Source organism: Eublepharis macularius, chromosome 2 (genome assembly GCF_028583425.1).
Source record: "Eublepharis macularius isolate TG4126 chromosome 2, MPM_Emac_v1.0, whole genome shotgun sequence".
Classification (NCBI taxonomy): domain Eukaryota; kingdom Metazoa; phylum Chordata; class Lepidosauria; order Squamata; family Eublepharidae; genus Eublepharis; species Eublepharis macularius.
Window position 1 is genome coordinate 78,177,327 of NC_072791.1, and position 14,647 is coordinate 78,191,973.

Here is a 14,647-nt window from a genome sequence, read left to right on the forward strand (position 1 = left end):
GACATCAAACAACTGCCTTTTAATGTGCCAAAAAAAGAAAACAATACATCATGGGAGAGTAGATCAGAATTTTTTTTTAACTGGGTGCACATGCAGAAAATGAGGACATCTTTTAAAATCCGTGAGGTATATTAATGTTACTGTTATCCTAATTCTTAATATTTCAGGACATTTCATAAGGTAATTTCAAAAGTTGTTCTAAATCATGCTTAGCAGGACAAGAAGTATATTTCTAATGGGCTATTCCTCCCCTCCTTTTGAACTACAGGCACAGATTACAAGCGCCCTAGCTACAAAGAGCATGACTTCTCTGAAGTTCCCAAATTCACGCATCCTCTAGCAGACCGTTCTGTGATTGCTGGATACAATGCTACACTCAGCTGTGCAGTAAGGGGAAGCCCAAAGGTACACATTACATTTTTTTAAACCTTAACTTCATTTAGGGCCTGGCAGGACTTACTATCTTTTCGCCGGGCCTGCAAGACAGAGTTGTTCCGCCAGGCATATGGCTGAGGCTGGGCCTCCGCCAGCCTGGAAAAAAGGGGTGTATAAAACCCTCCCTGTGAAAGCTGTCCACCATCTTGTTTTAAATATGTTGTTTTAATGAACAGGCATTTTTTATTGTATTTTAATTGTATTTTTAATATGTTGGTATCCGCCCTGAGCCTACTTGCGGGGAGGGCGGAATATAAATTTGAAATAAATAAAATAATAAAATAAATAAATACACCCCACCCTTCTCCCCAATGGGGACACAAAGTGGCTTAATCCTCCTCCTCTCCTCCATTATATTATCACAACAACCCTATGAGGTAGGTTATGCTGAGAGTATGAGAGTGGCCCACAATCGCCCAGCAAGCTTCCGTGGCAGAGCAGGGAATTGAATGTGGATCTCCCAAATCCTAGTCCATCACTCTAGCCAGTACACCACATGGGCCTTCACTTTCTGAACGTGTACTAGCCCAGGCAAGCCTGATCTTGTCAGATCTCAAAAGCTAAGCAGGGTTGGCTTTTATTAGTATTTGGATGGGAGACCTCCAAAGAAAACCAGTGTTATTATGCAGAGGCAGGCAATGGTAAACCATCTTTGTTAAACTTTTGCCTTGAAAACCCCAGCAGGAGTCACCATGCATCACCTATGACTTGATGGCACTCTCCACCACCACCACTATGAAATGAGGGGGAGGATCTGTTCCAACAGGAAAAAATTTAATTTCTTCTGGTTAATTAACAGTGCAATTGTACGCAAAGGTACTCTAAGCTCACTAAATTCAGTTTTAGATTGAGTAACTCGGCATAGGATTGCGGTATAAGCTATATAAAATACATAATAAATTACATTTTTATGGAAGCAACGGAATAGAAAAGTACTTACAAGCAGGTGGAACAGACAGGAAAGCTAGCTGGGAAGTGGGGGGCATGATTTCCCCTTAGAAGCAGAATGGATGAAATACCTTCATTTCAACCATCCTACTCCAAATATTATTACTTTATTTCTTGTCTTCCATTCTCACAGAGACTTGAGTCTCACAGAGACTTGAGGCTGTGTTAAAAATAACACAGGAAATAGTATACAGCATACAATGAGCAATGCAATAAAACTGGATTACACAAACAATAATAGAATAGAAATAATACATTGTATAAAGTAGCTTTCAAAATCAGAGAACATTGAGTTACATTCAGTGCAGAAAAAGAATCCAGCCTGAGCATTATGAGATGTTAACAAGATGTGGGAGAAGTTGGCACAAAGAGGCAAGGAAAAGAAGGGGGGAGGAAACGGCAGGAGCAGCGCACGATATAGTATATGGATAGAAATCCCACTAAGGAAGTCCCATGGCCTTTAGGAACACTGGGAATGGCTCACAGGAGGAGGAGGAGGAGGTTTGGATAAGGACAGGTTTCTTTCTCTTCTGCTTTGAGGATTGGGTAGCATATCCAGGTATGCCTCCTCCCAGGCCATTTTCCAAGCCTTCTCTTAAGCTGCCACAAGTAACTTGCTATTTAATTAATTTGCTTCATTTGTACCCTACCTTTAAAAATTGTACCCTACCTCAAAATTTGAACTTCACAAGGTAATGAGAATTAATACATATCCTCAAAAATGTAAAAACTTTTAACCATTAAAGGGGTTAATGCCATTTAAAAAAAATCTTGCTCCTCCTTTGGAACAAAAGTTGATACAAATACCTTAGTCTTGAAGACAACTGTCCTTCACTTTTGCTGTTTCATGATTTCATTTACTCAGCCAAAAATCTTCTGGTTCAAAAACAAAATGGATCTTTCTGGAGATGCCAAATACCGCATGTTCAGTAAGCATGGAGTGCTGACCCTGGAAATCCGAAAGCCCAGTCCCTTTGATGCTGGCCTTTATACCTGCAAAGCTGTGAATAAATGTGGAGAAGCGGAAATAGAGTGCAGGCTAGATGTCAGAGGTAAGAAGGATTGTGCATATCTCATACTCTCCAAAACAAAACCAAGCGTCTGTCCATCTTAAGTGGGATCTTTTAAAAGAAGGATAAATAATCAACAGTGTTGGTTGGCCTAGCATATCTTTTAGACCAAAAATACCTTTTGATTCTTCCATGACTGTGAATAAAAATGTCTCCCAGGTCCCACACAACTACATGGGGAAATTCATTCTTAAGGATGTCTGCATCACATACATAGCTGCAATCACAGGGCGGCTGTTCTATCCATGCAAAATCCCTGCTGTACAAGCAAATCAATTGTTATACAAGGGCAATGGTGTTAGGCCTGAATTTATTGGGGGGAACAGGTGATCTGAGTACTTCATCTCACACAGATAGTTAGCATGCTAGTGCTGAACTGCTGACAAAGTGTGACTGTAACGTAATAGTGGCATCCAGTTAATCTGGATCCAGCAGTCCAGCACTCTTTGAAAAGTGCTAGCCCATCCTTGAGGGAACATCTTTCTCGCTCTCTCCTACACAGAGAATGAAAGGCATTGGTAAAATAAGGACAAGGAAATACATTTTATTGCAGCCCTTTTCAGATGGTCAATTTTGGCACTTCAGTGTTCATAATTTCCAGTTGCATACAGCTTTAGCACTTGTAGACACATTCCCTCAAAAATCTGGGGTACCATTCATATATACCAAAGCTATATATGCATGGGAAAATTATGTGTGGTCTCATTCACACAAAATGGTAACCACACATACCGGCAGGATCACACATAGTGCATATTCCTGTTCTGCACAGTTGGAGTGCAAGAATCAGGCTTTTAAAAGGGGCTTGTGTAACATCATTATTAATGCTCTTTCTTTGATATTGCTTTTTAAAATATCTTTTGTTTCTTGCAGTTCCACAATAGAATCCCGATCTAATGGTTGCCAGCCAGTCTAGGTAAGGAAGCAAATAATTATCTAGAAATGAGAGAGACAGACAGACAGTGAGATGGCAAGAATTCAGATGGATATCACAAGAACAGCTTAGAGGTTGTAGATAGAACAACTCCCTAATACCCAGGGAGGAAGTTTTTTAGATTTTTACAAATCATCAGCTAACTGCTTCTGGAAGTAGAGAAAACACCAAAAACATCAGCTTAACTGTTCATAAGTAGACTTGTTCCCCCTCCTTGGAAAGGCAGCTACACTAGGATATGTGGGTGAGTAGCAGGCATTTTAGTAAAGAGGAAACAGTTCAGCCCCTTATCTCTGGGAACTACTGTAGGTTGGCCCATTTTAACTTAGTTAACATGTAAGCATATATTAAATATTTGTTACATAGTGATTGAAAAATCTGGCATATTTGCTTGACACATTCAATCCTCTGTCTTTCAGATTTTATGCGAAAGTGACTAAAGGATAACCTTAGTTGATTTAATTATCTATTAGACTTTAAGGGCATTTAAAAGTAAGCATGCACAAAGAAGAAAATATGAAGTTACAAGACAAGTTCAAGGAAATCTTGCATAACAAAATTATTTCTTCTCTTTGATTGAAGAACTGTTGACACTCTGCTCAAAAAAGCCGCTCGTGGGCATGTATTTCTCATTTGCACAGGCATCTTCATTGTTCCCAGTGGAGGGGCCCGATCTACACACTGCTTTGTGCATGCATGTTTCAATGTTCAGGAAGATACAACTGCAGAACTATCAAGAGTCTGAAGTGACTGGTCTTATTAATTTACCAGCTGTTATCTTCGGCTTTGGTTGATTTCTTTTCAGATTCTATAGGAATATCATATTTTGAGCAATGTTTCTTTTTCTCAAACAAACAGAAAAAATATGACTTCCACATACAGAAAAAGGACTGTTCGGCTTCTCAAACACCATTGTATCTTTACCCATTGCTCTTAAATTAGTTAAGTGTGCCATAGCTTGACTTTAGTGAAATAAACTACATGGCAATTCTTCTCTCTAAAGAAAGTCTCCTGCTCCCCTTGCTCTCTTTTCCTATCATTGGTTTAGTACTGCCCTTTGTTTCAGAAAAAAGAAGGAAATGGAAATTAGAAGCAAATGTATCCCCTTTCCTATCACCACTAACTTTGCCAACACTAAGTTTTCCAGATAGTAGATCTCAACCTTGAACTACATACATTATAATAAAGATACAGCAAAATGTGCATATTTCTGTGTTTTCTTCATCACAGACTAGCAGTTGGATCCTGCTAACCTGCCCTGGCACAATCCTTTGGCTGTTGCAGCTGCAGAATGCAGCTAGAACTAGCAGAGTAGACTGTTAGGAGCAAAAGCAACTATCATTAAATGAGAGTTTTGGATGATGTGGGTAGGTAGGTAGGTAAACAGTAGTAGTATTTAGTGGAAAAGTTTGTAACATCTCAAATAATTAAATCACGTACAATTGGACACTGATAAAATTTAATTTGTACAACATTCATGAAGGGGTTGCTGAGTTACCTGTCTGAAATAACTGATTACACATTTATGTATTGAAATATTTATGATGAGGGTATGAGGGATACCCCTAACATGTACCTTGTTATTAAACAAAAAGCAAGGAAATTAGAAGGAAAGACCATTATTTTTATTTCTTCCTCACATCTGAGAACATGGAATCCAGTATACCACAGGCAGAACCATTCCACATATTATGGACAATGTTGTACATTCCATTCCACAAGTTCTAGTTCTGTGGAGAAAATTACCTTCACAGCTGTTGCTCTTATTGCATTAAACAGGAGAAGCTGCAGATGAACAACAGGCTGACTTTCAGGGGAAAGTGATACTTAGCTTAAAAACTGAATAAAAAACCCACCTCCATTAAGTAGTGTCCTGTAACCACACACTGGAGTGTGCACAAGCATGCTACATAGATTACCAAGAAACCTGTGACAACCCTGACTAGATTGTTGGGTCTTTTGCACTAGTGAAGTGTTGACATGCAGGAAACTACTTTCTCTTGGCAGGGCTCAAAGCTTTTCCTGGGCCTCGGCACTTAACATGCCATTGTGTTGTGGCTATAGAACTGCATGATAAGACAAGTGTTTTGCATCTCACTCAATGCCTGTTTTCAGTTTTCACTCACCTTGTATGTATAGGAGGAGAAAGAGCTCACTTCCTTACATGGCCACTCTTAATACAACTGTATGCAGAAAATGCTGCACAAGAGTGAAATTTTGCTTAACTAAGAATTCAAAATCATTCTTCTTACTACTACATGCACAATATATTCCCACACTAACAGGACAGAAAAATCCTCAGTCACTATCACTAGATATAAAATTATATAGCTTATGAACACTTTGAAGAACTACAGTAACCTTTCAATTACAGCATCAAATTGCTGTTCCTTTACAAACAGTAAAAATATACATTATGGCAACTTGTTCTCCCCAAATCTCTATACAGAACACCAATTCATATTAAAAAGAACAAGTGAGGAGGACACACAAGGATTTGTAGTGCAGGAAAAATCCCACCCACCCCCCCCCCCCGGAGACCTGGCTCCTCCTGCTGACTCTGTTCTTCCACTGCCACTGTTTCTGTGTCCCCCACAACCTTCACATGGTGTGGGTGGCTGTTCCCATCACCTTTCTGCTGCCTGAACTATTGTTTTGCTCTTAAGGTTTTTGGATAGGTTTCTGTTGCAAAATATTTTTACAGATTTTTCTAAAAACATTAAATTCCAATTGTCACTAGTTCTGTTGTGCATAAAATAATTAGAGATTTCATAAAATGGCTTTAATTTTTTGAAATTTCTAATTTGTTTAATGTCCTGAGCCTAACACTACAGCTACACCACCACAAATGGTGGGAGAAGGTTACATGTACCCTCACCGATGGCCACTGCTCTAATTAAATCCAGAGTCCTTGACAGCTACGTTCATATTGTCACACATTATGCCCCCATGCAGTTTGCTGTTGCCTTCGTGTTCTTTAGAGAGGCCAAATATCTTGCTTTTGCAGGAAACCTCCTAGATCTGCCTCCTGCAACTTGGCAGGGGGGGGGGGAATGGCCAGGGAAATTTGCCTTGTGCCATTGGCATGATGTCACGATGCAGGCATGACACTTTAAGACTTGCTTTCCCTCAATTACTTCTGCACAAAAGCAGATCATGTTCCCCCACCTCATGGCCCAGCACCCTCTGCTTTCCAGCTGAGCTGTGCTGGAAAGCTGCACTGTAGCTCAGCTGAGAAAAGAAAAAAGGTCCTTTAAAGAGCCAAAAGGTGGGAGGAAATTTAGATATTAGCTACAGTATTTTTAAAACAGAGCTTAGCTCTACCCCCCTCCCTATATTGACTGAGGATGGGGGTCCACGCTGACTGTTCTTGCTCACAGACACCCCAAGTTTCTCCTCTGAAGCAGATAAAAGGAGGTTTTCCTTTGATCCAATTTAAATGGCAAAGCTTGAGTCTTGTTCAGAATGAGCGTGATGTTCTATAGAAGCACCCATTTAAATCAGAGCTCCCCTATGTTCCACGCAGGGGGAAATCACTATGTGGAGAAGCCCTAGTGTATTGCTTGGTCCTCACTTAGAGCTGACCAAAAAAAAACTGAAATGAAGACTATAGGAACGTTAGGATCTGCACACCAAAATTCCTGAAATGAAAATATACCCAGAAAATGTCCTTTTGGGTCATTTTGTTTTTTTATAGAATGAAGAACAGTATTACAGAACCCTCCAACATTACAAAAATACTCATACATTTCCAGCAGAATAGGGGATTTTCCTGAGGGGCTGGAGCAGGTGTTTTTAGATCAAATGGCACCATACTTGCAAGGAAACATGAACCCCATCTCCCCTACAAACGCTTGAAGGTTGGACAAAAGGGTCTGACTTTACAGACCCCTGAACAAGGTGCCTACAGCCATCCTGGTTTCCATTGTTTCCTTTAGGGGGAATAGGGGATATTTCTGGGGTCTGGGTGTTTGTAGAGCAAATAGCACAAACATTTCAGGGTATCGCACCCTCCCTCTCTTTTAAAGGCCATCCAAGTTTGAAGCGGATTGGACAAAGAGGTCCAATTTTACAGGCCCTCTGAACAAAATGTCCCCAGCCATTCTGGTTTCTATTGTTTCTTATGCAGAAAATGCCATGCTTAAATCCTTCAACATAACTTATCAAAGCAACCTCTATTTTCCCTCCACGCCTCAAAACTCTATAATCAAATCAGCATAAGCAACAGGAACAGAACCCCCTAAAAAAAATGTTACCCCCTACACAACAGAGCTAGCTTGAAAAGCACCAAACCTTTACCTTTATAAAAAATCCAAACTCACAACCAAGGGAGAAAGCAAAATACCTAAATAAAATTAAACCAGGAAAAAAGTGGGGAGGGAAAAAATAGATAGATCCTCCCCCCCCCCCACGCACACACCTGAAGCTAATCAGGAATATAACATGCCAAAAACCAGATTTTCAAAAAAAAAAAAAAACCACAAAACTCCAAACCCACAGCACTAAAATGCAAAAGAAACACACTTGCTAACTCTAGTCAGTCAATTGACCGTTACACAACCACGAACCCAAGTACATAAAACAGATCCTGAAAAGGCTTTCATATCCTTTTAGCACAGCGCAGAAGCAACAGGCAGGCACAGTCATCTCCCACTCAGCAGAAGCTCCAGCAAGGCTGGAAGAACTCATTAAAACAGCTGGCTCTAGTCTTGCCAAGGAAGCTTTAATTTCTCAGACGTCATCTAGGCTCTGTGGATTGGTCAGGAAGTGCTGTTCTGACCAGGTTTGGTACTTTGGGGGTATCATTTTGGTCTGTTCTGTGGGACATGCTCCTTGGGGTTTTTCTCTGTTGCTGCCTGACATTGTCTTGGAGGAGGCGTGCCATTTTTCCTCCTAGGGACACAATAGAAGCCAGGATGGCTGGCTACAACTTGTTCAGTGGTCCATAAAATCAGACCCCTTTTCTACTTCTACCCCTTTCAAACTTGGGGGTCTTCAGGAGAGAGGGAGGAGGCTTGGTATCCTACAATTTTGGTGCCATTTACAACCAAAAAAACAAAAGTGATAACTAAAAATATGACTACACAGCAAAAGATGGACCTAATCAGAATGACAGGATTTCAACTAGAAAAGAAAGTAAAATATCTGGGAATACAGTTGACTTCTAAACGTAGTTCATTAATGAAAGACAACTATATGAAGCTCCTTCAAGAAATAAAAGGAGATCTGGAGAGATGGAAAGGATTACAACTCTCATTGATGGGAAGAATTGCAACTATCAAAATGAATATATTGCCATGTATAATATTTCTTTATCAAACCATCCCTATAAGTATTAACAAGTCATTCTTTGAAGAACTAAATAAAATTGTAACTAAGTTTATCTGGCAAGGAAAGAAACCACGAATTAAACTGAAAACACTTCAAGGTTTGAAAGAAATGGCAGGCCTCGCCTTACCTGACTGGAAAACCTATCACCAAGCGTGCTGTTTAGTTTGGATGAGAGACTGGATTTTATTGGAAAACTCAAGACTTTTAGTGCTCGAAGGCCATGACCTACAGTTAGGATGGCATGCGTTTATGTGGTACGGAAAAGTAACTGGACATAAATATTTTTAAAATCATTTGATAAGAAAATCTCTCATAACAATATGGGAACGAGTTGCACCACAAATATATTTGAAAATTACACAATGGTTTTCCCCATTAGAAGCATTTACTCAACCAAATGTATTTTCCTCAGATAAGACTATCAGATATAAAGAACTTTTAGATGATAAAGGAGTACTAAAAACAAAAGAGGAATTATAGAATCAAGATATTAACTTAGACTGGTGGTCAAGAGTACAGATTGAAACTAGATATAATAAAGATTAAAAAGGGAGGTTTCTATCTCGAACAAAAAGAATTTGAAAAACTATTATGTGATTCAGACAAAAAATTGATTAAGAAAACGTACTTATTTTAAATGCAAATGAAAACGAATGAAGGGGTGGAAAAGTGTAAAACTTTATGGGCACAGAACCTAAGACATAATATTGATTTGGTACAATGGAATAAGATATGGAAAGTGAATGTTAAAATTACTAAGTCGGTCGCATTTAAGGAGAATTTATACAAGATGTTTTACAGATGGTACTTAACACTGGATAGACTGACTAAAATATATAAAAATATGCCAAATAAGTGTTGGAAATGTGAGAAACATACAGGGACATTTTTTCATATGTGGTGGTCCTGTAAGGAGGTACATAGATTTTGGATAATACATTGTTACAAGCTGTTTTACAGATTTCAATTCCCCTTAAACCAGAGACATTTTTGTTAAACTATACGCCGGATATGAACTAAGAACAGAAGCTCTCACAATTCATGTAGTAACAGCGGCCAGAATTCTATTAGCATCTTACTGGAAACATCCAATAATACCTCAGCAAGAGGAATTAACAGTGAAAATAATGGAAACTGCAGAAATTGACAAGTTAAGTTTGCTAATGGAAGGGCAAATGGAAGAAGATTTTTCTGTTCCATGGACTCCCTTCTACAAATGGATCCGATAGATAGATAGATAGATAGATAGATAGATAGATAGATAGATAGATAGATAGATAGATAGATAGATAGATAGATAGATAGATAAAATAAACTGCACTGGTTCATCTATTTAAAAAAAACCACTGTCTTTAGCACCTAATCTAGTGAAATAATCCTTTTTATTGCAATCAATTTAAATTCAGTTACAAACTGTACAAACAGTATCCCAACTCAGCCTTGAAGTTCTCTAGGTGAATTCTCTCTCACAACTTATCCTACCTATTGTGATGACAAAACAGGAGATGGAAGAATCACACAAGTTACTCTGAGCTCCTTAAAGGAAGCATGAGATAAAAATAATAGATTATTAAGAGTTGTTCCAGGATATTGTTGTTGTTGGTGGGATGTTCTAACCCTAGACATGATTTTAGTCTGACTCATCTTTGTCAACAGATGGTTCTAGTCTTAAAATAGGAGAATGTACTAGACTGCTTTTGAAAACATACCACCACCAAGTTGATACTTGGTTTGGATATCTACACAAGGGAAGGGAACATACCATAATAATACTCAAACAGTACAGATCTTCTTTCACTATGTCAACAATTTATTTTTATTTACTTCATTGATTGTCTCATTTTCTCAATGAGACTCAAGGTGGATTACAGAATTTTAAAACAATAACTAAGTTTATGCACAGAGAAGTAAGATCTAAATTCTTCTCTAGAAAACATTCCCCTCTGAGTTCCACAAGATCTTATGTCATGGACATCTAGGGTTGGAAGGCACACACCAAAGGGAGAATTAGGTGGGTAGTTGTGCTGGTCTGCAGCAGAACAGCAGGATTTTAGTCCACTAGAACCTTAGAGACCATCAAGATTTTCAAAGTGTAGATTTTCTAGGTGTCTGAAGAAGGGAGCTATGACTCTCGAAAGCTTATCCTCTAAAAATCTTGTTGGTCTCTAAGGTGCCATTGGGCTAAAATCCTACTAACCTAAGGGAGAGCTGCACTTGTGCTTTGCTGGGCTAAAAGCCAGAATATGCAGTACTGACAGTCTCTCTTGGAACAAGCGGCTGAAATAAAGGGGAAGCAGATGGCTGAAATTGGTTCTCTCCTGCCCTCCCCCAAAAGATGACTGGGAGTAATGAACACAATCACACAGTCCCGGCTCAGGCTTTCAGGGGGCTGCAATGTCTGCTGTTTTCAGATGTCCAGGTACAGCATTCAAATACATCAAGCAATTTAGTGCCACATCAAACCAAGCAAAAACAAAGTTTACATTCCCTTTGAACTAGGTAAAATTCTTTGGATTGCCCTGGTATCACATAGGAAGAAGGGTGCTCATCAGAGGACACCCTGTCCCCAAGCCATGCCTTATAAGACCCCTTCTGTGAGCCAGGTTTGTAACCCCACCCCAGGACCCTGAGCCAACATGACCCTCAAGCCAGGAGGCCCCAGGATGGGCCTGCCCACTGCCAAACCTACCAGTTTCCTGAAGGACCCCAAGAGCAAGGAAGGCAATGGGCTAGAGCAGAGGCTTTGACCAAGAACAGGAGTGGATGCTTGGTGACCCAAGGCATTCCCTCTGCTGAGGAAGTGCTAATGTATGTTATTACAGGGTCTGGGCTCTACTCCTCATGAGCAGAGGACCTGACTCAGCTTGTGGAAAGAAGCCTTATAGAGGACCAAGCATCACTTGTAAGGGAAACTTCCTATATACGGAAGAAACCAGTGCGGAATCAACTTGTCCACAGTCTTGCTGACTATCCCACAGGTTGCCTAACCTGCTTGTTTTTTAATTCTTGGAACCCTGTTGCTTGACTCTTGGACTTTGTCTCTGGAATAAGTTACCTGATCCTAGACTTTGACTTTGGACTGTGACTTTAGAACCACTACTGTTGGATACCTATTTGTTGCCAGGATTTGCCTCCTATACAAACAAGAGAGACACCCTAGGTAAAGACCACTAAAGTCACGGTGTTAAAACCACACTCAGGGGATATATGAATGAAAAGAGCTATACAAATGCTCATTTTTATGAAAATTTATAGTTAATTCAATAGTGCAAAGTGACTCGTGTGGTAATAAATACTCATAAATATTTAAAAATCATTACAAAAATCAGTCCACATACCATTATAGAAAAACAAAAAGCACTATAAATACTAGTTTTGAACAGAGGCGGGCACAGACCAGAAAACGGACCAAAATTTAACACAGACCAGGCCGGTTTGGCGTTCACGAACCGGCGGATCATGGGATGCCCATTTTCCACTGACCCCATGGACTTTTCGCCGGTCTGTCATCCATTAAAGCCTCCTTGCCCCACTGGCAAGCGGCGTCACGTGCACTTTAACATTTAAATTCCCCAAAGCGGCCAGTCAGCTGGAGCAAGGGGAGGTTAGAGCACTCCCAGTGTTGCTGGCAAGCAGCGCCAGGAGCACTTTAACATTTAATCCCACCTTGCTCCAACTGACTGGCAGGCCTCGGGGAACTGCGGGGGTTAGAGTGCTCCCAATGCCGCTTGCAAGCAGTGCTGGGAGCACTTTAACATTTAAATCCCCTCCTTGCTCCAACTGACTGGCGGGCTCACCAGTCAGCTGGAGCAAGGGGGGTGGTTAAAGCACTCCCAGCACTGGCCCAGATCAACAAACTGATTGGTTTGTGAACCGGCACTGGACTGTGAAAAGTTCATGGTCCATGGTCTGTAAAACACCACGAACCCACAGCCCATGGATTTTTCCCAGTCCACGCCCACCTCTAGTTTTGAAATATATCTGTATCAGCCGTATCTTATTAAAGGATCGAAGTCTTGCCACCGTAAAGCAGTCAGTCCTACTCCAACAACGTGAAAACTTTTTTTTGTGGTTGAATGTGTGGTTTTCTATTTATTTCCTTTTTTAAAAAAGTATTTTATTTAAAAGAAAAGAAAATATAGTAAAGTAAGTGCATAGTATATAGGTTATGCAAATTCTAAATTAGACATTAAATTGAAACATACAATCTTATATAAACAATAAGTATATAAACAGTACAGTTATAATAGTTTTGGGAGTAAAACAAGCAATACATTTAAGCTTCTTTGATCTGATAAACAAAAGATTGCATATTTGACTTCCATAAGCCTAGATACGTAACATTACTCCTTCTCTCTCCTTCCCTCCAAGTTTCTGTATCAACTAGTTTTGCCTAAGTAACCAAAGAGATCCTTCAATTTTTTCCAGAACTCAGTTATTGGTCTATTATATAAGTAGGTAGTCAATTTGGCCACTGAGATGTATTTGTGAATCTTATCTCTCCACTCTGAGAGACCAGGACAAGCATCGGTTTTCTATTTTCCTGCAAATAGTACTCTCGCTGCTGTCACCATATAACGGAAGGGATCTCCTTGCTCTTTTCTTACATTAGTTGGTAAAATATTTAAGAGCGTACTTTTCAGATTTAATTCAAATCTAAGTAGCTGTGCCAGAGAAGGATGCTCCAATGAAGACTTTAATCCAAAAGGTAAGTATTCTGCAGTATTGTTGCTTCAATGATATAAACTGTTATTTTCTTTATGTTTCAGGTGAAGCCAGGAAGATGGGGAAAGAACCTGAAGGATCCCCTAGCCCAACAAGTGGCTGGTTAAAAAATTAAACTTGTTTCTTATAATAACACTTTATCGGGGGCCAATTGGTCAGTCCAGCAAACCAACAGGAATGTCTAGAAATAAAAAAGTTTTTAAAGCATTTTTATACAACACTCTTGAAATTTAACAAACATTAACAACAAAACATTTCAAACTTACCAACACAATAAGAAAGCAAAACTCAAGTGCATTCTCTCGGCGCACCACAAAATTGGCAAATACGCAAACATTATTCCCCATAGGAAACAATTTAAACAACATGCAGCAACAATCCATAGATAATTAAAGATACAGAATCGAAATACATGCTGTTATGCAGAAATCAATAAACCATTCTCACAAAAAAAGTTAAATTTAGTTCGTTGTTCAGACCCTTGGGATGTAAACTCTCCAAATGTATGTCCAATAGACTTCTCTCTGCAATAGTTCCCATTGCATGTTAGCAGGGGGACCCTTAACAGCCACATGCAACACAGTAAACTGAAATTCTGTTTCTCTCGGATGTTGATTAACAAAATGCTCTGCCAAAGGAGCATCCATTACTCGATTCCTGATTCCGGACATATGTTCTAGTATGCGTGTATGTACAGGGCGGATGGTATTTCCTACGTATAGCCTATGGCAACTTCATATTATTATTATTATTATTATTATTATTATTATTATTATTTTATAAAAAAATTTATTTTTAATTGCTAACATCAAAAACTACAAAAGGGAAAAAGGGAACAAGGGGAAAGGAAAGAAACAACATATAAAAAACATACACTACATCTACAAGTATTGTATTCCCTTCATAATACAATTATTTAAAGTTAAACTTTCTAATATACTATTAGATCGGTACATCTTATAAAATACGAACTACAGCCAGGATCAGGTCTTCTCCCCCCCCCCCCTGAGTCTCGGTCGCAGTTCTCTCTGCGCAGCTACAGTAGCTGCGCTTACTCCCTCCTCCCCATTCCCCCCTTCAGATTCTAAATCCTCTCCTTGCTGAAACTCTTGATGATTAAACACAAAGTCCCTCAGCTGTACTTCCGATGTTATCTTGTAGGCTTGGTCTTTATAACTGAACCAGATACCTTCCGGAAATAACC

General features: G+C 39.5%; 1 protein-coding gene across 1 annotated transcript in view; it reads left to right on the forward strand.

The window, feature by feature from the left end:
* MYBPC3 (myosin binding protein C3) overlaps positions 1-4,511 on the forward strand; it is a 101,257-nt gene extending 96,746 nt beyond the window's left edge. Inside the window, exons 32-35 of the mRNA XM_054969950.1 lie at positions 269-405; positions 2,249-2,435; positions 3,327-3,369; positions 3,807-4,511. Coding sequence (XP_054825925.1) covers positions 269-405; positions 2,249-2,435; positions 3,327-3,337 — 335 coding nt within the window. The 3' untranslated portion in view covers positions 3,338-3,369; positions 3,807-4,511. The remainder of the gene's footprint in view (positions 1-268; positions 406-2,248; positions 2,436-3,326; positions 3,370-3,806) is intronic.
* The last annotated feature ends 10,136 nt before the right edge of the window (positions 4,512-14,647 follow it).